We start from the raw sequence: 21,027 nt of genomic DNA, 5'->3' as shown, positions 1-21,027 counted from the left end.
TTAACCATGTACTCAATCTAAACATTACTAGTGAGGTATTTTACACTTTTCTCCCCCCCAGCACGTCTGGGTTCCAGTGTGAATTTCACACCGACTGCACCTCTTGGTGCAGACAGGCCGATTTTCAGGCCCAGGAGCCTCTGTCGTTTCGGGACAGTGGTGGCCTGCCTGAGTCTGGTGTCCCCTTTCTAAAAAGTGGAAGAGTCTCAACTACCCTCTAAATTCAGCCTCCAGTACTTACTGGCTGGTATTGTTCCCACCAGGGTCAAAGGTTTTCTAAGACAGGGTTTTGCACTTTATTTGTATCTGTGAAGCTCCTCAGCCACGGGGCAGAGTAGATGCTCAACTTCTGAGTCTGAGTCCCTTCGGCTGCTGAAGTACTACAGATGGGCGTGAAACCAGACGTCTGTTCCTCAAGGTTGGAGGCTGGAGTCCAAGGTCAAGGTGCCGGGGACCTGGGGTCAGGTGAGGACCCGCTTCCTGGTCTGCAGATCCTGTTTTCCCTGAGTCCCCATGAGCACCGAGAAGCTGTTTAAAGCTTCGAGGATGCTGTAGTCACAGGCCTCAGGGGCTGGGGGAGGGAGCAGACCTGTGAGCCTGGGCAGGAGGGCCAAGTCCACTGCCCTAACCTTGATATGTGTTGATCCCAGTCAAGGCAGTGAAGAAGGGACATCCTGCACCAGATCCTCGGTCTTTAGTCTCCCTGGGGGTGGGGGGAGAGCTCTCTCTCTCTCTGCCTCTTGACCTACCTACCATAAGGGACTTGGGTAGTCACCCAAAAAAACAGAATAAAGCAGACTGAATTGTAATTAAGATGAAGGAAGAAAAAAAGGTGGGCACTAATTAACCAAGGAAAGGGACGACACTTCAATGGAGACGATGACACAGATGAATGAGTTTGCTGTGAATTTGGTTCCCACCTTCCTAGAATGATCTGCCAAAAGGGAGGCATCCTCAGCTATGGTTTCGTCAACATCCAGGAGGTAAAACTAACCATTATCCAGGGAATTTGTTGCTCTTCCTCGTATGAAGTCAGTGGGAAGGGATTTCTCCTGGGAGGTCTATGAAGGTCACTGTCTCCAACTTTCTGTCCTTGGATGACGTGAGAGAACTCACCCTGGAGGAAGATCATATGGATGCCATCTGTGCGGGGTCGCCTCTGTCAAAGCTCTCACTCTGGATGACATGAGTGCCCGAATTATAAATGTGACGAGTGTGGAAGAGTCTTCACCACAGCTCTAACCTAACACACCAGAGAGTGCACACGGGGTGAAAATCTACGTCTCTGTAACCTGTAAGTTATCTTTTTTAAAAATTTTATTTTATTTATTTATTTATTTTTGGCTGCGTTGGGTCTTCGTTGCTCTGCGCGGGCTTTCTCTAGTTGAGGCGAGCGGGGGCTACTCTTTTGTTGCGGTGCGCGGGCTTCTCACTGCGGTGGCTTCTCTTGTTGAGGAGCACGGGCTCTAGGCACGTGGGCTGCAGTAGTTGTGGCACACGGGCTCAGTAGTTGTAGCGCACGGGCTTAGTTGCTCCGCGGCATGTGGGATCTTCCTGGACCAGGGCTCGAATTCGTGTCCCCTGCATTGGCAGGCGGATTCTTAACCACTGCGCCACCAATGAAGCCCCTGTAAGTTATCCTTAAACAACACGAGTGACCTCCATTTGGGAGGAAGCCTCTCTCTGTTCCCACTGCAGCAGGGACTTCATCTAAGCTTCAGTGTTAGTGTGCACAAGAAAATTCAGGGTAGGAAGAACTATAAAAACAGGAACATCTTTAGAAAAGTAGACAAGTCTTTACCAGGAGAAGCAAGTTGGAAGTGAAATAACACATAACTCATGCTGGAGAAGTTACTAAATGAAAGAAATGTAAAAAGCCCTTTACTTATAGAATATGTGAGACTGCACACTGTATAAAACACTCAGTGTAATGAATTAAGGAAAGCCTTCAGTGATTTCCAACCCCTTAGGTAATACTAAAGTTCCCATACTGAGGAGATACCAATCCTAAAATCAAAGTGAAAAAGCCTTCAGTGGAAATTCATGTTAGAAGTCTCAGAGTTGGAAAAACCTCTAACATAAATGTTTTACAACACAATTCATCCATAAATTCAAACTTCTGCCTAATGACTTATTATTGAAAATAAAATAAAATAAAATGTAGGAACATGGAACAATTTGGGAATGTTGAGTGCAGAATTTTGTGAAAATTATTATATTACATTTTAAAATGTAATATATAAATATATAGATTAAAAGTTGCAGCTGAAAAGCTATTATGTTGGTCACTTTCCAGTTTTTTTACGTAGCTCTAAATATAATTAAGATGACTGGGGTCAGTTACAAAATAAATTTCTGTGTTAAGTGAAATATGTAGAATATGAGTGTTAACTATACTCTGCATAGCTACAGTCCAGCTTTCTTTGCTTATTTTTAACAAATGTATCTTTCTCCATCCTTTTACTTCTAATACATCTGTATCTTTATACTTAATGTGGGTTTCTTTTACATAACGTATAGTTGAGTCTTTTTTTCTTTTTTTTAAATCCCCTCTGACAGTCTTTTTTTTTGGCTGTGCCCCACAGGCTTGTGGCATCTTAGCTCCCTGACCAGGGATTGCACCAGGCCCTCGGCAGTGAGAGCGCACAGTCCTAACAACTGGACTGCCAGGGAATTCCCAGTCTTTCTTTTAATTGATGTATTTAAACATCTGATGCTTAAAGTGGTTACTGTTACTATTGGATTGGTATCTATCATATTTGTAACTGTTTTCTATTCATTGCCCTTGTCCTTTATTATTTTTCTTGTATTCCAATTTTTTCTCCCTTACCTGGTTTTAACTGAGCATTTTATATAATTTATATAATGCCATTCTTTGTTCTTACTGTATCAATTAATCAATCATACGTCTAGAAAATGTTTTAGTCACTGTCCTTGAGTTTACAATATGCATTTACAACTAATCTAAGTCTGCTTTAAAGTGACACCATGCCACTTGCAAGTACCTTACTACAGAATACAGGCTTCCCTGCTATACACTTTCTTACATGTTAGGAATGAACAACTGGAATTTGAAATAAATTATTTATATTAGCACCCCAAAAATGAAATCCTTAGGCATAAATCTAATAAAAGATATATAAAACTCACATGAAAAAAAGTACAAAACTCAGTGAAATCAATAAATATGTAAATAAAAGTAAAGCTAGTCCATGTACATGGTTAGGAAGACACAATTCTGTCAAGATGTCAGATCTTCCTGATTTTGACCTGCACATTCAATAGAATGCCAGTCAAAATCCCAGCAAATTATTTTGGGGGTATCAACAAATTGATTTTAAAGTTTATATGAAAAGACAAAAGACCAAAAACTAACCTAACATTGAAGGAGAAAAACAAAGTTGGAACAATGACACCACCCAACTTTAATACTTAAAGTTACCATAAAGCTACAGTGATCAAGACACTGTGGTATTAACAAAAGAATAGACAAATAGTTTAATAGAACAGAATAGAAAGCACAGAAAGAGAGTCATACAAATATACTGGACTGATCTCTGACAAAGGCACACAGGCAATTCAATGAGGAAACAACAGTCCTTTGAACAAATGGTGTTGGAACAACTGGACAGCCACAAGCAAAATAATGAACTTAGATGCAGATATTACACCCTTCATAAAAATCAACTGAAAGTGCATCATAGACTTAAATGTAAAATATAAAACTATAAAACTCCTAGAAGACAACATAAGAGAAAGTCTAGATGACTCTGGGTTTGGAGATGACATTTTAGGTACAGTGCCAAAGGCATGATCCATGTCAGAAAAAAATTGATAAATTGGACTTCATTAAAATTTAAGGGACTTCCTTGGTGGTCCAATGGTAAAGAATCCGCCTTACAATGCAGGGGACTCAGGTTCGATCCCTGGTCAGGGAACTAAGATCCCACATGCCACAACTAAGCCCCTCGGGCCACAACTACTGAGCTTGCACGCCTCAACTAGCGAGCCTGTGTGCTGTAAACTACAGCGCCCACACGCCCTGGAGCTTGCACGCCACAACTAGAGAAGAGAAAACCCGCACGCCACAACTAGAGAGAAGCCCACACACCACAACGAAGAGCCCGCACGCCGCAACGAAAGATCCTGCACACCTCAACAAAGATCCCACGTGCCGCAACTAAGACCCGACGCAGCCAAAAATAAATAAATAATAATAATAAATCTTAAAAGAAATTTTAAAAGTTCAACCCAATTAAAAATGCACAAACTATCTGAGCAGACACCTGACCAAAGACATACAGATGGCAAAGATCCAACATGTCATAAGGGAACTGCAAATTAAAAGACCTGTTAGCATGGCTAAAACACAGAACGTTGACAACACCAAATGTAAACAAGGATATGGAGCAACAGGTGCTCTCGCTCACTCCTGCTGGGAATGTAAAATGGTACAGCCAGTTTGAGACACTGAAGCTACTTTTCTCCACTGGGGAGGTGAGACTCAGTTCATTATCTTTCCAAAACACAAACCTGCTCAGGCACCCACAGCTGGTGCTGAAGTCCACTGGGGTCTCACTCTAGCAGAAAAACCAACACAATCACCACAGACACCATAACCTGCATGATGGTTTTGCTTCTGTGGCAACAGTGCTCACTCCTTCAGAGAAACTCGTCTGACTTAAATGAGACTTTATGGGACTCTGGAATATGGGGACCGCCTGCTACATGAATGCAGCGCTGCAAAATCTGACATATACGCCATCCCTTGCCAACTCTACACCGACTCAGGGGTACTCTCAGATTTGTCGGTGTTAAGGATTCTGCACTCTATGTACTAGGCAAGCCATCATCGTTGTGATGTTATCAAGCCATCACACCAGTGAGTTGCTGGCTTCCATACACACAAGCAGGAAGATGCCCATGAATTTCTGATGTTCACTGTCAATGCCATGCAGAAGGCACGTTTGCAAGGGGACAAGTAGTTACAGTGTCACTTCAAGGGCACCCCCCTAACACGACCAATATTTGGAGGGTGCTGGAGACCTTAAATCAAGTGTCTCCATTGCAAGGGCATTTTAAACACCTTTGACCCTTACCTGGACATTAAGCTGGATATCAAGGTAGCTCAGAGTGAGAGCCAAGCTTTAGGATAGTCGATGAAGCCCAAAGAGCTGGACCGCGAAAACTCCTGTCATTGTAGTGTTTGTCTAAAGAAGATGCCTACTGCCAAGATGTTTACTTTGCACACTCCCTCTAAGGTCCTCATCCTTGTATTGAAACGGTTCACAGGTGACCAAATTGCTGAGTAACCATATCCCGAGTGTCTTGACATGCAAATCTTCCTGTCTCAGCAGAACGCAGGACCACTTGTCTATTTACTCTAAGCTGTGCTGGTCTATGCCGCTTTGAGTTGTCTCAATGGACATTATTTCTGATATGTAAAAAGTGGGAAAAAAAGAGTGGGATAATGGATGATCTAAGGTAGCCACCTGTGACATGACTTCTTTCCTGAGCCAAACTGCCTATGTCCTCTTTAACAGAAGAGCAAACCGGAAAGAAAGAGTGGGAGTTTGGCAATAGGTAGGGAACCAACAGCCCTGGGGCTGATGACACAGCCATGGGAGCAGATTTAGGAAGCCCTGAAGGAGACGCCTACATCCAAGTTCCTGAGTCACAGGAGAATTTGGAAGTAACACCAACCAAAGGAATCACCTTAGACCAGTGGAAATTTCTCCAAGAACAAAACTGACCAAAGCCTGAATTCAACCTCAGGAAAACAGAATTCACCCTGGGGTGCTGCAGTGCAGTTGTGATTCAGCACTCAAAATAAAGAGGTGGGATGCTCCTCCAGAGCAGGAAAACTACCTGCTGAACGTTTCATTCAGGGACATCCCAGCTCAGGCGGAGGAGAACAGTAGCGAACCCCCTTGTCTGGGGCCGAGTGCCAGAGGCACCAAGAGAAAAGACAGGAAGGGTGAGGAGGCTGTGCATGTATTCCAGTTATCCTGGTACAAGTGTTGAGGGCACACGTGTGCAATGAGCACACACACAGTCACTCTGGGGTGAAGAAACAAAGGTGAGGCTCGGTGACGTGTACACTGGTGCAACTGCGTAACGGTGACGGATCCGGGGCCGAGGCCTTACAAGGGAAACTGTGTCTCCATGCCCTGAAACGTATCCCATGCCCATGTGTGGGATACGTGTGAATCTCCTTAACAACTTTGCATATTTGATTTTGGAGGTTTTCTAGTGGGATTGGGTGTTGCACAGATGCTGATAGGTTGTCAAAAGAGGTCTCAGGGTGAGTTCTCAGGGAGTACCGGGGCTGAGCAATTAAGTATTTGGAGGGATTCTTAGTATAGATTTTGTGGTTTGTGGGTGGCATAGATGGGATAAGTGTATGAGAGCTAAGTATGAGAACAGAGGTATTTTTTGCATATCACCTTGCCTTGGTCAGATATGGGATTTTGTATTTGAGCTTATGTTTTATAAAATTCAGAGATCTGGGGAATGTGTGTTGGCGTTCTATGTGTGAAGATTCATTAACTTTTGGGGTTACAGAGACAGCAGGGAAAGTTTTATTTGACAATGGGGGCAGAAGGCACTTTGCCTTAGTGGTGGACCTTTTTATGGAGACGTGTAAATGCTTTAGGAATAGTTTCTTTTCCTTTATTTTGGCTGCATAGTATTAATATCTTATGGAGTTCTCCTGGTTGCCACCTCTATCTTTAAAAGTTATCTATCCTCTTTCCCTAAAACAATGATCTTTCCATGCAATAAAGAGAAAGCCCGTATGAAATTGAAACTAAATTATAAACAGCAAATGTCCAAATCCATAAAGATATAAATACAGGGAAAACTAACTAAATGCTATATGCTATGTTTACTTGCTTCAGTTCATTAAAATAGAAGTTATATAAGAACTTCCTGAAAACTCAATTAATTTTTATGTACATAGTGGGGTACAGAGGAATTCAGAAACATTTACAGCAAAAAATGACAATGTCACCAGTTTTCAACATTTCCTAACAGATACACTTACATGTTAGAACATGCTGGCTTGGGAAAACTGAGTATTAAAAAAAATGGGGTATTGGAAAAACAGAAGCTGTTCTTGAAAAGATTTATAACCTGAATTCACATGGGGCACATCATGTGAAAGAGTAATACTAGAAACAAACAAAACACAGACGAAAAAAGGGGCAAATAATTATGGACAAGGCAGATATGGGAATTACTTTTAATTATATGAATAATTCCAAGACAATGACACTAAAAAACACAAATTCTGAGCCTGTTCCCCAGTGTTTGTGGGAACTGACTTTATAAAGATAAGCCCACTGTCATTGAAAGGCAGCATCTTCCCAAAGAAACCCTCCTAAACACACAGGCCCGGCCGTGTGCGTTAGTGTGCATGTGGGACAGGAGCCAAGTGTCAGATAGTAAACTTCCACACGGGGACCGTATTTGTTGGATGTACAGTGGCTTTTTTCTTATGGTTCATAGTTGTACGCATTACTTGCATCTTATCTGAGAGCATCAAATAAACAATAAAAGTGATGTCATTTTGAGAAATCATTTTGAAAAATTAGATGATGTCACAAAGGACACTATATTAGTTTCCTAGGGTTCCCGTAACAAATTACCACAAACTTGGGAGCTTAAAACAAGAGTAATTTATTCTCTCAAAGCCCCCAAAAATGTGCTGGCAGGGCCACACCCCCTCCACAGACTCTGGGGACCCCCCCCGCCCCCCACCCTCCAGCTTCTGGCAGCTCTTGGCCTCTGCTGGCTCGTCTCAGCCTCCGTCACCACGTGGCCTCTTTCCCTGCGGCTCACACGCCCTCTCATCTCTGACAAAGATACCATTCACTGGACTTAGGGTCCACAATAAATTAAGGAAACTCAACTTGAGATCTTTTTTCAACATCTTTATTGGAGTATAATTGCTTTACAATGGTGTGTTAGTTTCTGCTGTATAACAAAGTGAATCAGCTATAAATATACATATATCCCCATATCTCCTTCCTCTTGCGTCTCCTTCTCACCCTCCCTATCCCACCCCTCTAGGTGGACACACAGCACCAAGCTGATCTCCCTGTGCTATGCGGCTGCTTCCCACTAGCCATCTATTTTACATTTGGTAGTGTATATATGTCCATGCCACTCTCTCACTTCGTCCCAGCTTACCCTTCCCCCTCCCTGTGTCCTCAAGTCCATTCTCTACATCTGCGTCTTTATTCCTGTCCTGCCCCTAGGTTCTTCATAACCTTTTTTTTTTTTTTTAGATTCCATATATATGTGTTAGCATATGGTATTTGTTTTTCTCTTTCTGACTGACTTCACTCTGTATAGAATCTAGGTCCATCCACCTCACTACAAATAACTCAATTTCGTTTCTTTTCATGGCTGAGTAATATTCCATTGTATATATGTGCCACGTCTTCTTTATCCATTCATCTGTCAATGGACACTTAGGTTGCTTCCATGTCCTGGCTATTGTAAATAGTCCTGCAATGAACATTGTGGTACATGACTCTATTTGAATTATGGTTTTCTCAGGGTATATGCCCAGTAGTGGGATTGCTGGGTCGTATGGTAGTTCTATTTTTAGTTTTTAAGGAACCTCCATACTGTTCTCCATAGTTGCTGTGTCAGTTTACATTCCCACCAACAGTGCAAGAGGGTTCCCTTTTCTCCACACCCTCTCCAGCATTTATTGTTTGTAGATTTTTTGATGATGGCCATTCTGACTGGTGTGAGGTGATACCTCATTGTTCAACTTGAGATCTTTAACTGTATCTGCAGACACTCTATTTCCAAATAAGTTCACATTCACAGATCCCTGGGGTTACAACTTGGGCTTATTTTTTTGGGGTCACAGATTCAACCCACGACAGACGTCATTTCAGCCTCTGTTGCAGGTGAGTGGTGTCTGAAACGGCTCAGAAGCACAGTCAGTGACCAAGGCATGAAGAAGGCGAATGTATTTTTTGGCCTCTGTGTGTTTAGCACGACGGACAGAGATTTTAGGTCTTTCCTTCCTAAACTTTATGTGCTTTCAGAAACCTTATTCACTACAAATTGCAGTGTTACCAACATGCCTCTTTCTCTAATACGGAATAATAATCACCTCAAGTATAAAATAGTTCCCAGCTTCCTTCAAAAATGTTACTTCAGAGCCTGCCTGTTTTGAAACTTGGTCTCTGAATGCTGGCCCCTTAAGCCATGCACAGGATTTCAGGTTAAATGTGGATTTCCACAATCCAGGCTAGTGCTGTGCATAAACGGCACGCTTGTGAAGAAAACACTCCCTGAAGCAAGAGAAACTGAATGTTCATCTATATTGTGGCATAATTTAGTCATCTCTTACCGGGGTGGGATCTTAAGAAAAAAAAAGTTTTACAAAGAAATGTGAGACCTCCCACATTTACATGGTTTACAATGTAAACTGTGCAGTTTAAACTGTTACAGTGTTATGAACCCACATTTTGGTAGGTGTACACACATCTAATTAACACCTCCACATGGATTCAGAAAATTACAGAGGCTCTGGGGGTCAGGGGCTACCCCGCCAGCCTTTCTTGCCAGGCATGAACAGTTGCTGTTCCTCACTCAGGACACGTTCCAGGGTCTCAGGCAGAACAGCATATCCTCCCACCGCCATCCCTGCTCACATGGACTGTTTCCAGTCTCTGACAATTCCCAGATGCTCCTCCCGAGAAGTTACTGGGAGGTACTGTGGGGACCCTCTGTCAGCCTCTTTAGTAAATCAGAAGCTCTCTGGGGGCAGAGAATTTCATGCAATATTTTATAACAAGAATGATAAATAGTAATAGTGGTAATAACTTCACTACTGATGATTAACAAGAACAATGACAGTGAGGTTGAGGACGATAATTAGCCCAAGGAGATGGCAGAAAGATAAAGACTTCTAAGAGTCACTGACCATGTGGCCATACCAGCACTCACGGGGAGGACTGGAGTCACACCAAGTCTGCACCGTGAGGCGTGTGCCCTGAGGACGGGAACAAGCAGGAGGATGGAAAAGAGAACTACCTGGAAGAGGTCCTGGATACACACGGGGCTCCCACGCGTTGACCGGCAGTGGAGGACTCTGGGGTGGAGAGGAGGAGATCTAGCTCCTTCTATGGGCCTCACAGCCTCCTCTCCTCTGAGCCTGGACATGTGCTCTACTCACCCAACATACCATCCGCCTCCCGGTCCTCCTAGAAGCCTAGACAGGCAAATTCCAAGCCTGTACCCTTGCAGCTTGCATTTCCAGACCTTAGTCTCTCCAGGCTTTTATGGGGATCTGGAGCTGACGACAGTCAAGCAGCCCCTATTCCCACCATACAGTGTACCCCAGAATTCTCTGAGATGAAACACACTTCTCTTCAGCCAGGACACTGGTTACAGGATTCTCCGACTGCTAAATAGAGGAAACCAAGGGGTGGCTTGGAGAGGGCTTCATGGCCAACTTTATGCCAAATGCACAGCACACTAAGAAAGCACAGCGTGCCTGCTGTGTACAGAGTCAAGACGCCCTCCCGCACCCCGCCGACCACACCGCCACAACGCAGCCCCTTCTCCATTCCTCGTCCCTATCCCTGTTCATGTCTCAATTGTGAGCAATTCTGAACCTCTTCTGGGGTATAGGGACCAGAGGGTCAAGGAACAGTTATCCTTCAGGAACGACATCTGAGGCCCAGGCCCTCTCTCTCCGTCGCTCCAGACTGTGCTGGGTCTGGGACGTCCAGAGGAGCTCACGTGACCAGGCACCACTTCCCCAGGCTTGGAAATGATTTCATCTGAAATATGTCTGCCTGAGCTGTCTCATAACAAGTGCTCAACCGGTGTTGGCAGTTGTTCTTCCTACTGAATCCACACCCTCCATGGGTATCTTCGTCATTCATGTGACCACCGTCATTCTGGAGGGCAGGGGCCCCAAGGCCAGAAGAATACTGAACCCAGATGCTCAGGAGTCAAGGGCCCAAAGTCTGGACTCAGCCTGCCTGGATTCCAGCCAGGATCCCCACACGCTGGGCGATGCACAAACGGAGATGGCCCTTGTCCTCACAGGGTTGTTAAGGAGTGGAAATGGTTTTGTGAGTGTAAAGTGCTGAAACCTGGACAATATGAGTCATGGCTGTTCTTACTTACATATGGGGCAACAAGGGCAGTTTGCAGGTGATAAGTGAGCAGAAGGGCAAGAGTTCAAGGTGAACCCATCTCCACAGATCCCTAAGACCATTTCGTTGCCCCTGTTGCCTTTTTGGGGGGGGGGGGGTCTCTCCATTTGAACCTGTCTTAAGTTGCCTGACTAGATGTATCACCTATAGAAGCTGTGCCAGAAAATAATACCAAACTGTTAAGATAAAGAAAGCAAAGCAAATAAAAAATTGCCTTACATTTTACAAAAAATGTGCTGAGAACTCCAAGCTACAATCTCTTGGGCACAATTAAAGTAGCCAGAACACAACTGAAAGGGAGACAAGAAGATCCCAACAATAGCCCCAGACTTCGGGGGCTCTTGACTCACACCAACCATAAACCCCACAGGTTAGGAATCCTTGGGAAATGTGGAAATGAGAAATATCACCCAGCAGTCACTCCCATCTGGTCTGGGGTGGATACCAGCAGTCTGCATATTTTCAAGAAGTTGCTTTAGGCCAGAACTGCCCCCAGGATACCCCCTCATGTTACTCTCATGATTATGGTATGTTACAAGGCAAGAGATCTGGCAGATGTAATTAAGGTCACTATCGGTTGAACTTGAAAGATTATGCAGTTAGATCTAATCTAATTACAAGAGCCCTTAAAAAGAAGCTTTCTCTGGGCTTCCCTGGTGGCGCAGTGGTTAAGAATCCGCCTGCCAATGCAGGGGACACGGGTTCGAGCCCTGGTCCGGGAAGATCCCACATGCCACGGAGCAACTAAGCCTGTGTACCACAACTACTGAGCCTGTACTCTCGAGCCCGCGAGCCACAACTACTGAAGCCTGTGCGCCTAGAGCCCGTGCTCCGCAACAAGAGAAGCCACCGCAATGAGAAGCCCATGCACCACAACTAGAGAAAGCCCACGTGCAGCAACAAAGACCCAACACAGCCATAAATAAAATTAATTAATTAAAAAAAAAAAGCAGCTTTCTCTGGATGGAAGTAGAAAGGGAAGAAAGGGAGATTCCAAGTGAGAGATGGACATGTCCTTAGAATGTTAAACCAAGACATATCCAGGTGAAAAGTCTAGGCAAGTAAAAGCAACTTTCTCAGCTTGGAATGGTCAAGGAATACTCTTGTAAGGGTGTATTTTTTATTATAACATGATGGAAGGAGTAAAGGAAGTTAGGAACACAAAGGTTTTTTTTGTTTTTGTTTTTTTTGCAACAATTAGTGTATTTTACTGTATTTAAATTATACCTCAATAAAGTGCTACTAGCATAAAACCAAAACCCTGTATTTATTTACTTATTTTTAATTTTTATTTTAAAAAAAATTTTATTGGAGTATAGTTGATTTACAAGGTTGTGTTAGTTTCAGGTGTACAGCAAAGTGAATCAGTTATACAGATACATACATCCACTCTTTTTTAGACTCTTTTCCCATATAAGCCATTACAGAGTATTGAGTTCCCTGTGCTATATAGTAGGTCCTTATTAGTTACCTATTTTATATATAGTAGTGTGTATATGTCAATCCCAATCTCCCAATTTACCCCTCCCTCCCCTTACCCCCTGGTAACCATAAGTTTGTTTTCTATATCTGTGACTCTATTTCTGTCTTGTAGATAAATTCATTTGCACCATTTTTAGATTCCACATATAAGCAATATCATATGGTATCTGTCTTTCTCTGTCTGACTTACTTCACTCAGTATGACAATCTCTAGGTCCATCCATGTTGCTGCAAATGACATTATTTCATTCTTTTTTATGGCTGAGTAAATATTCCATTGAATAGATGTACCACAAGGGATTTTTTTTTTTTTAAGATTTGGTGAAGAAAACTTCCAAAGAGATGGGCTTTAATTTCTTTATGAAGTGGGATCCAGCACATCTATTGAGTGAGTTAGGGCAGAAGTTGGGTGAAGTGGAGAATATGTGAAATAATGTTAGGGATGAAAGAGTTGGATATGCAAACAATGATGCAAGTCAGGGGTCCTAGAACTACACACCATGTGCGAATCTTACTTGCTGCACTGTAACAGTTCTAGGTAAGAGGTGTCTTCAGGTTCTTCGATTTTGAAAAATACCAAAAGAAGTACATTCATGATGTGTAAAAATTATATATGAAATTCTAATCCTTTTCCAATGTCCTTGTCCACTGGAATACAACCACACTCATTTGTTTATGTTTGGTTGATGGCTGCTTTTGTACAGCTATGGAAAAACTGAGAACTTGTCACAGAGACACCTGCAAAGCATAAAATATTTAATATCTGACCACTTATAGAAAAAGTTTGACTATAGAAAAGATCTGGGTGTTAGCTCCAAAAAGCAAGGAACTCTATTTTTCACACTGATGTATTCTAACAGTACAAAGAAGACACTTAGGGCTTCCCTGGTGGCACAGTGGTTAAGAATCCGCCTGCCAATGCAGGGGACACGGGTTTGAGCCCTGGTCCAGGAAGATCCCACATGCCATGGAGCAACTAAGTCCGTGTGCCACAACTACTGAGCCTGTGCTCTAGAGCCCACAAGCCACAACTACTGAGTCCACATGCCACAACTACTGAAGCCCACGTGCCTAGAGCCCGTGCTCCACAACAAAGAGAAGCCACCGCAATGAGAAGCCTGCGCACTGCAATGAACAGTAGCGCCCGCTTGCTGCAACTAGAGAAAGCCTGCGCACAGCAACGAAGACCCAGCACAGCCAAAAATAAAATAAATAAAATAAATAAATTAGGGCTTCCCTGGTGGCGCTGTGGTTGAGAGTCTGCCTGCTAATGCAGGGGACACGGGTTCGAGCCCTGGTCTGGGAGGATCCCACATGCCACGGAGCAACTAGGCCCGTGAGCCACAACTACTGAGCCTTCGCGTCTGGAGCCTGTGCCCCGCAACGGGAGGGGCCGCGATGGTGAAAGGCCCGCGCACCGCGATGAAGAGTGGCCCCCGCTTGCCACAACTGGAGAAAGCCCTCACACGAAAACTAAGAGACCCAACACAGTCATAAATAAATAAATAAATAAAATAAAGTATTAAAAAAATAAATAAATAAATAAATTAAAAAAAAACAAAAAAACAAAAAACAAAGAAGACACATAGCATGTTTATGTGGAATTAGTGAATGATTTCTATGCAGTTTGGGGGATGACCATTAGTAGTAGCTATGTTACTAGTTTCAAGCTTATGGTATCATAATACAATACGTGGTGTTATTTTATCCAGTAGAGCTCAATCACTTACTAGAAAGTCGTCTCAGAGACAGGAAATAACGATTTCTCCAGGAAGAGCTGATGAAAGGTGAATGGGGTACATATATATGAGGGTGGTTAAGTGATGGTGTGGGAAGACATGAAGTCCAGAGTTTGCTAATGGACAAAGACCAGCCCGTGTCTCACCTGCTGGCTTTGGATCACAGAGATCAAAGCCCTCCAATGGCCCAGGGCTCGGGGATTTGCACACAGAGATGTCTGGACCTCCTGGGCCTAGGAAGAGCAGAGGGCAGAGGGCAGAGGGCAGTGTGGTGGTGAGGATCACATGCTGCTGGGGGCTTAATGTTCACAGTAGGCAGGGTTGCTACGCTGCAGGAATGTGGGCGTGGCTCAGGAGTCCTGCCTTCCTGGCAGGGAGCTGCGCCCCATCAGCTAGCTGGCTGCTCTCCAGAAAGCAGGTGGGTTTAGGGCAGTGGGTGAGTGCCTAATATCCCCCCTAGGGTCCCCCAGGAATCCCCCAATTACACCTCTGCCTGACTTCTGATGGTTTGCTTTTCCCTTCTGGCCTTGTCTTCCACCTTCAAGGAACACGTTTCAAGGTACAGAACTACGTACGACTCTGACTCAAACCACCCCGTAAGTACTGATTTGGCGCTCTGTCACTCACTCAGGGTAGTCTATACTCTATTCTCCCATTTCCTGACATTATTATTTACCATTGTTGTTGTTGTTGTTATAAGACATTAAATAACATTTCTCTATCCAGTCACAGTCTGATTTACTGGCTAGGATGACTATTTCCAATATATACACACACACACAGGTGTTCCTGCTCTACCACACTACCTCCTGATGGCATTTTCCCCGACGAGTCCCTGGAAATTTTCAAGTCCCCTTCCAGATGCTCAGACCTGCCATTTCTACAGGGGAAGCTAGAAAAGGGCATCCTGTCCTGCCTGAGCCCCTGGAAAATATTCTAAGTTATCTGGGGTCCAGCAAGGGCCCGTGGCTGCCCGAAGTTACTTGGAGGCCATCTTTGGGCCACAAGAGTCACTTCAAATTTCCTGAGACCTCTCAGGGCCAACAAACCACCAAGGCAAGTTCAGAAGTCTTGAGAGAAGGCCTCACCTGTGCAGAAATTTCTAAGTATACCCTAGAACCAGGGAACCATTAATGCCACACCAGGTCACAGCCTCAAAGCCAGGAAACTCTGAGGATGCCAAGGGAACAATCCCATGGCCCATGAACAGCTCTAAACAAGAAGTACAAGCCCAGATGTCTGACCTGAAGGTGGCCAGCAGAAAGTGCAGCAAGGCGGTCAGCAATGAGAGTGCTGAGGCCTTAACATTTGGTGTAGGTGAGGCTTTGGAGGGAAGTAAAGATGGATCCTGAGTCCAGCTTCCCTGGAGGAAACATACACACAAACATATTTAAATGAACCAAAAATAAGAGTTGTCTCTGAATGACAAATTGTTTTCCAAATGAATTTTCATGCCCTATCATTCTTGCTAATTTCTATTTCAGTATTTTTTTAAAAGAAAGAAGAAAAATGAGTACTGCTCCTAGGAGTTGGATTACACAAAAAAATCAATATGAACATCTATTCTAGAACATCCTTCATATAAGCAAAACTTATAATAAATATATAACGTACCATTTGGAAACCATATCTCAATTAAATAAAATCCATACAAGTAGTTTCCTACATTTAATTTCGTAGTTTCCATGTATCACTTGGCCTAGTTGACAGAAACCATGAGCTCTATGAAAGTGAGTTTCTGCTGCCCCTAAATGCATCTCTTTCTAAGGCTGCTGCCAAATAAGGTATGACTATTGTCTAACAAGGTGTTCAGGACTCCTTACACAGTATGATTCTTCAGGCCAACTGTTGCTCTTTTGTAATTTCAAACAAAATATTACACAATTCATAGATACCATTTCTTGAAGAGAAGCCTTATAAATTTCACATTTTAATTTTAATTCTAAAAATATCGAAACAAGCTCAGTGAAACTGTACCATATGAAAAACATTTGAACAGGAAAAATGGACACTGCATATCTCTAGCAAAAATTAAACACCAAAATATGCTATTTACTCACTCTCTTTCACTCTTACTGTCTTTCCAAGTGCATCAGACCACCCCCTTCCTCTATTTAAACCTCTTTTTCCAGTGGGACATGGGAAAAGTAAAAACACCAGGCAGGGCATTTTGGCCCGTAAGAGCCACCGGAAAAAAAAAAAGTTTGTCAAGCCAGGAACTGCTTTTGTTAACATGGAACATCAGTGAACTTCATCTATCTCCTGCCTGGCACTCTTAAGATTTTCTAAGTGGCCCTGAGGACCCAAGAGCCACTAGTGTTTGTCTGGAAAGAATGGAGAGGGTGCCTATGCCAGTTAATCCTGCTGCAGAATTTTCTAGGTCAGTTCAGGAGCCTGGGAAATGCCACTACCCAAATGCAGTCCCATGGAAAGCTTTCTAGGCCTGCCTGGAAATGTTCTAAGTCCCCTCAGATACCCAGGAAAGGCTGGTGCTGGACCGGAAGGCACTAAGGGAGGCACACACTGAGAAATCACAAATTCTTTAAGTTCTCAGGGGGACCCAGGGAAAGACTTGTACCTGTCCCCCTTGGTGGCTAGGAGCGGCAAGGATGACTGGATCCTTGGACATTTGTAGAGAAAAGCCAAAAGGAACTTGAAGAGAACATACACTTAGTTGGAAACCTTAGCTCACGACCAACTAAGTCAAAAGATCATATAAGCAAAGAAAAGAAGCTGTTATATACTAGAATGATTAGGTTTGACTGTTAATAAAAACATTACCAACATCCTTACCAAGAACACGTTAAAACAGTGTAAAGTACCAAATAATATTTTCAATATGTAATAAAGACTGGAAAAGCATTAGGCCGCTAACCAAACCTGAGACGATACATTTCAAAAGGAAAGTAACGTGGAAACTAGAAAGCCATCTAATGAATGGGATGGGGTCCACCCTCCTGTTGCCCCTACTGTTGCTATTGATCAAGGCTCTCTCCTCCTATTCTGCCCTCCTCCATCTCTCTGATTCCATTGCTGTCTATTTTCATTGATCGCACTGCTTCTTGCTTAGCTCACTCTCTCCCACTCTTACTGTTTTGCCAAGTCCACAGATTCCACCCACTCTCCATCCTCTACTTTGCAGTCTTTTTCCTCACTCTCCCTTGTTGGCTGTCTCCCTGGCTCTCCCTCTTTGTTCCTTTTTCCTCAACCCCCCGCCCACTCGACATCCACAGGGGTGGAACAAAGATGCTCTGCCCAGAAGAGCACACTTTCCCGTGAGACATCGGGAATGTGGACACACGTTGGCCGGTATCGCCAGCGGATAGGATTTGGGACAGAAGGACACGGGGTGTCACTGCACAGGACTGGTCCCCTGCCCCCAGCCCGGGGCTCTAGGGCCTTTCTGAGGCGGTGACCGCGAAGGGCAGCGAGCGGCAGGGCCCGGCCGCAGGAGGCCCGGGATGGGCAGCTGGTCTCAGGAGAACACTGGGGTCTGCGGAGACCCAGGGCCGCGGGAGGGCGCGGCGTCCCGGGCTGCCCTGAGGGGCCGAGAGGGGCGATGCGGGGCGCGAAGGGCGAAGAGTCCACGTCGCGAGTGGGGACCTGACACGGCGCGGGTCGGGCCGGGAGACGGTGAAGAGACCGAAGGCAGAAAGGCCTGACGGGGACGGCCTCGGAGCGATTTTGACCGGAAACGGACGCGGACTCGGACCCGGCAGCCGAGCGCCCAGCATCCCGAGTCTCAAGGCGACGCGGGCCGGAGGGGCGAGAACGGGGACCCCGGAACCTGCGTGTGAAGGATGCGGTCGGGAGGGGGCTGTGGAGCGCAGCTCTGATTCTCAGAGCCCAGGGGCTCACTCACCCGAGGGGACCTTCGCTCCCGAAATCCGCTTCCGCGTCGGCAGGAAATTACGCACGCGGGGCGGGGCCTTAGTCAGGGAGAGGCGGGGCGGAGCAGCGTGGGCGAGGCCTGAGCCTTCCCGCCCCGCCCCAGGCCGTTTCCGGGTCGGCCCATACCCCGCCCAGACACACCTCCAGTCTCAGCGTTTGGGTGCGTTTGATTCGTCTGGTGTCCGGGGAGCCGGGCTGCTTCCTCGGGGCTTCAAGTTAAATGTTTCGGACAACTCCAGGTACGAGCTTAGAGCTGTGAGGCCTTCCGTAGTGAATGCTGGGATGTTTCCCTGTTAACATGTTGAAAATGGTTTAGGTCGAAATCCCCTTTCGCGCCTGGAGACTCGTGTCCTGCGAGTGCTCTGGGCGCGACTCGGCTTCGGGCGGGGACCTCGCTGGGTCCAAGTGGGCCGTGGTGGGATCCCGAACAACGTCTGTGGTTCCTGCGCTTGGAATGGGTTATTCAGTTTAGCAAGGGCTGGAATTGTCTGTGCGGGCGATGGAAACCAGAGCGAACGTTATTTCCATTTCTGCTCCCTGTTCACTAGAGACGCAGCCCTGGGCTCAGTATCGGGGACTTCATGGGGCCAGGACCTGGGCTGCGAGGCTGAGGGGCTGAGGCATTGCTTTACAAGAGTAAAATGTACTGCGTGTGTAGATGTAAATTCTTTTCTCCTTACATTTGACTTGTTCAGTTTCACTCATCTTGAGGTGATATATAAATGCAAGACCTTTGGGACAAGCGTGGATGCTTGTCATTAATTTCTAAATATATTGTAATTTCACATTTTTCTTTTTCTGTATCACAGAGCTATCTGAAAGTGTTTAATTTAAAAAATGTGAGATATTTTAATCTCTTTGTTTTCTATTTCTCAATGTTTTATGTCAAGTTAGGATGAGGCTTACAAAAGAGTCAAGTGATATATATCTGCATGTGTAACTCATCCAGCCTCCAAATCACCTTCTCCACCAAGTCTTCTGCATTTAGGTTTATACATAATATGTGCTTGGGGGTCTCCATATCGACTGTAGTGATTCCTCTTGGGTCCATATGGGATACATATCTCCCTAGGAGAAGCTGAGTCCATGAGATGGGTACCTTATGAGTAAACCAGTCTTTACACCACATCTCTGAGTCTGTTTCCTTGGCTGGGGATTAGATCTAATGAAAGCTGAGAAGGTAAAAGAAGTGACATTGCATTGAAGAATAATTTCTTCAGTTTATGTTCTCATTGTCATTATTACTATTTAAAGAAGAGTTTCCAGGGATTCCTTAGAAAAACTACCTCGCTAAAGAACTAGTCCCTTTTTTCAGGAGGAAATAGAGTCCTATGTAAGCAGTGTTTATTTTAATGGAGATTATTCCTAAACCACTCTCCTAGAGTTTATACACTATTGCAACATAATCATGTGAATTTTTATTTGTACATGGGCTGTTTTTGTGGGTGAATCTTTGAACATCACCTAAAAGATTGTGTGAGTGATACATTATTTTTGCCCACCACCTCCAATGGTTCTCAAACTTTGCTGCACATTAACATTATCTGGAGAGTGTTAAGCCTTATGCCAACCTCACCAAAATATGTATCTATGGGGGTAGGACTCAGGCATTAGAAAAGCAGACTTGGAGCATGCATGGCACGGACTTCTTCCTCTCCCCCTGATAATCATCAGTCTAACCAACTTATCAATAAGGGTTGTTCCTTCTATGGAGAACGTTCTCTGTCTCCCTCCTCTGTTACCCAGCACCGGTTTCCAGGCTAATTCCTACTCTTCATCAATCTGGTAATTTTTAGATAATTCTTCCTCAGACAGCCTTTTCTATGCCGTCCTCAACAAAATATAAAGTATCATCTAGTAACTTATACTTTAAGGTATACCTCATATACTAACGCAGTTTATAATTTAATAGTAATTTATTTAGGTTTTAAATATAATTTTCCAAAACAAACAATTCTTATGTCTATTGGAACTTTTACTACATTTGTTAATCAACACACCAATCCTGGTGACTCCAAATTCCTCACTACTCAGTGGCTGCATCTGGCAAACACATGACTAGGATATTGATACTGGTTTAAATACAGCCAACTCCCAGAAACTTTCATATGTATCTGGAAATCCTGCCAACAAAAGTATCCTTCCAGCTCCATAAGCACTTCAAACCTTATTCATCACACACACACACTCACACGCACACTCATACACACACACTTACTTTTACTAGTCTCCACAGAAGGGATTGCCCCCTACTACACTGATGAATTAGATCATTTGACAAACTGTAAGTCAAACCTCAGATGACTGCCCAGAAGTCTACAGTTATCCCTGCGTTCATACCCATCCATTACTACTGCTCTCCTGTAAATTGAAGTGTCCTCTCTACCCTGGGACATTCCAATTTCTCCAATTAAGTCCTTGTCTCTCTTGCTATCTTAGGAACTTTATGCTATTGCTTCTATATTAAATCTGCTTTACCAGACGTATATCCTATTCTCCTTGACCTCTCTACTCAATTTTAAACTATTAAGATTCTTCCATTTTGAAACAAAATCTTCATCTTAACCTATCTTCTCTCTAGTTTCTGCTCTGCTGTTCCTTCCCAATCAAACTGAAAGTTGAAAGTGTTGTTACCATTTCCTTACATTTCCTCATGCTTTGACTTACTAAAATCACCAACGATAACCCCATAAATTTATCTTGCTGGCACCATGCATGTT

At 44.3% G+C, this 21,027-nt stretch overlaps 1 protein-coding gene and 1 pseudogene across 2 annotated transcripts in view; one reads left to right on the top strand and one right to left on the bottom strand.

Moving 5' to 3' along the window:
* The window catches only part of LOC309619503 (uncharacterized protein), a gene marked incomplete at its 5' end in the record, with an annotated part of 34,858 nt that extends 15,846 nt beyond the window's left edge, over positions 1–19,012 (bottom strand). Inside the window, 2 exons of the mRNA XM_082374694.1 lie at positions 18,279–18,455; positions 18,988–19,012. Coding sequence (XP_082230820.1) covers positions 18,279–18,455; positions 18,988–19,012 — 202 coding nt within the window. The remainder of the gene's footprint in view (positions 1–18,278; positions 18,456–18,987) is intronic.
* LOC309619751 (ubiquitin carboxyl-terminal hydrolase 17-like protein 6) lies at positions 1,129–7,102 on the top strand (annotated as a pseudogene). Its single transcript has one exon. The product of its transcript is annotated as a ubiquitin carboxyl-terminal hydrolase 17-like protein 6 (transcript).
* Positions 19,013–21,027: the final 2,015 nt, after the last annotated feature.

The sequence above is a fragment of the Balaenoptera borealis genome (genome assembly GCF_965194805.1).
Source record: "Balaenoptera borealis genome assembly, chromosome: 21".
In the NCBI taxonomy this organism is placed as follows: domain Eukaryota; kingdom Metazoa; phylum Chordata; class Mammalia; order Artiodactyla; family Balaenopteridae; genus Balaenoptera; species Balaenoptera borealis.
Note: the sequence above shows the minus strand (reverse complement) of the source record. Positions and strands in the feature narration are given on the sequence as shown.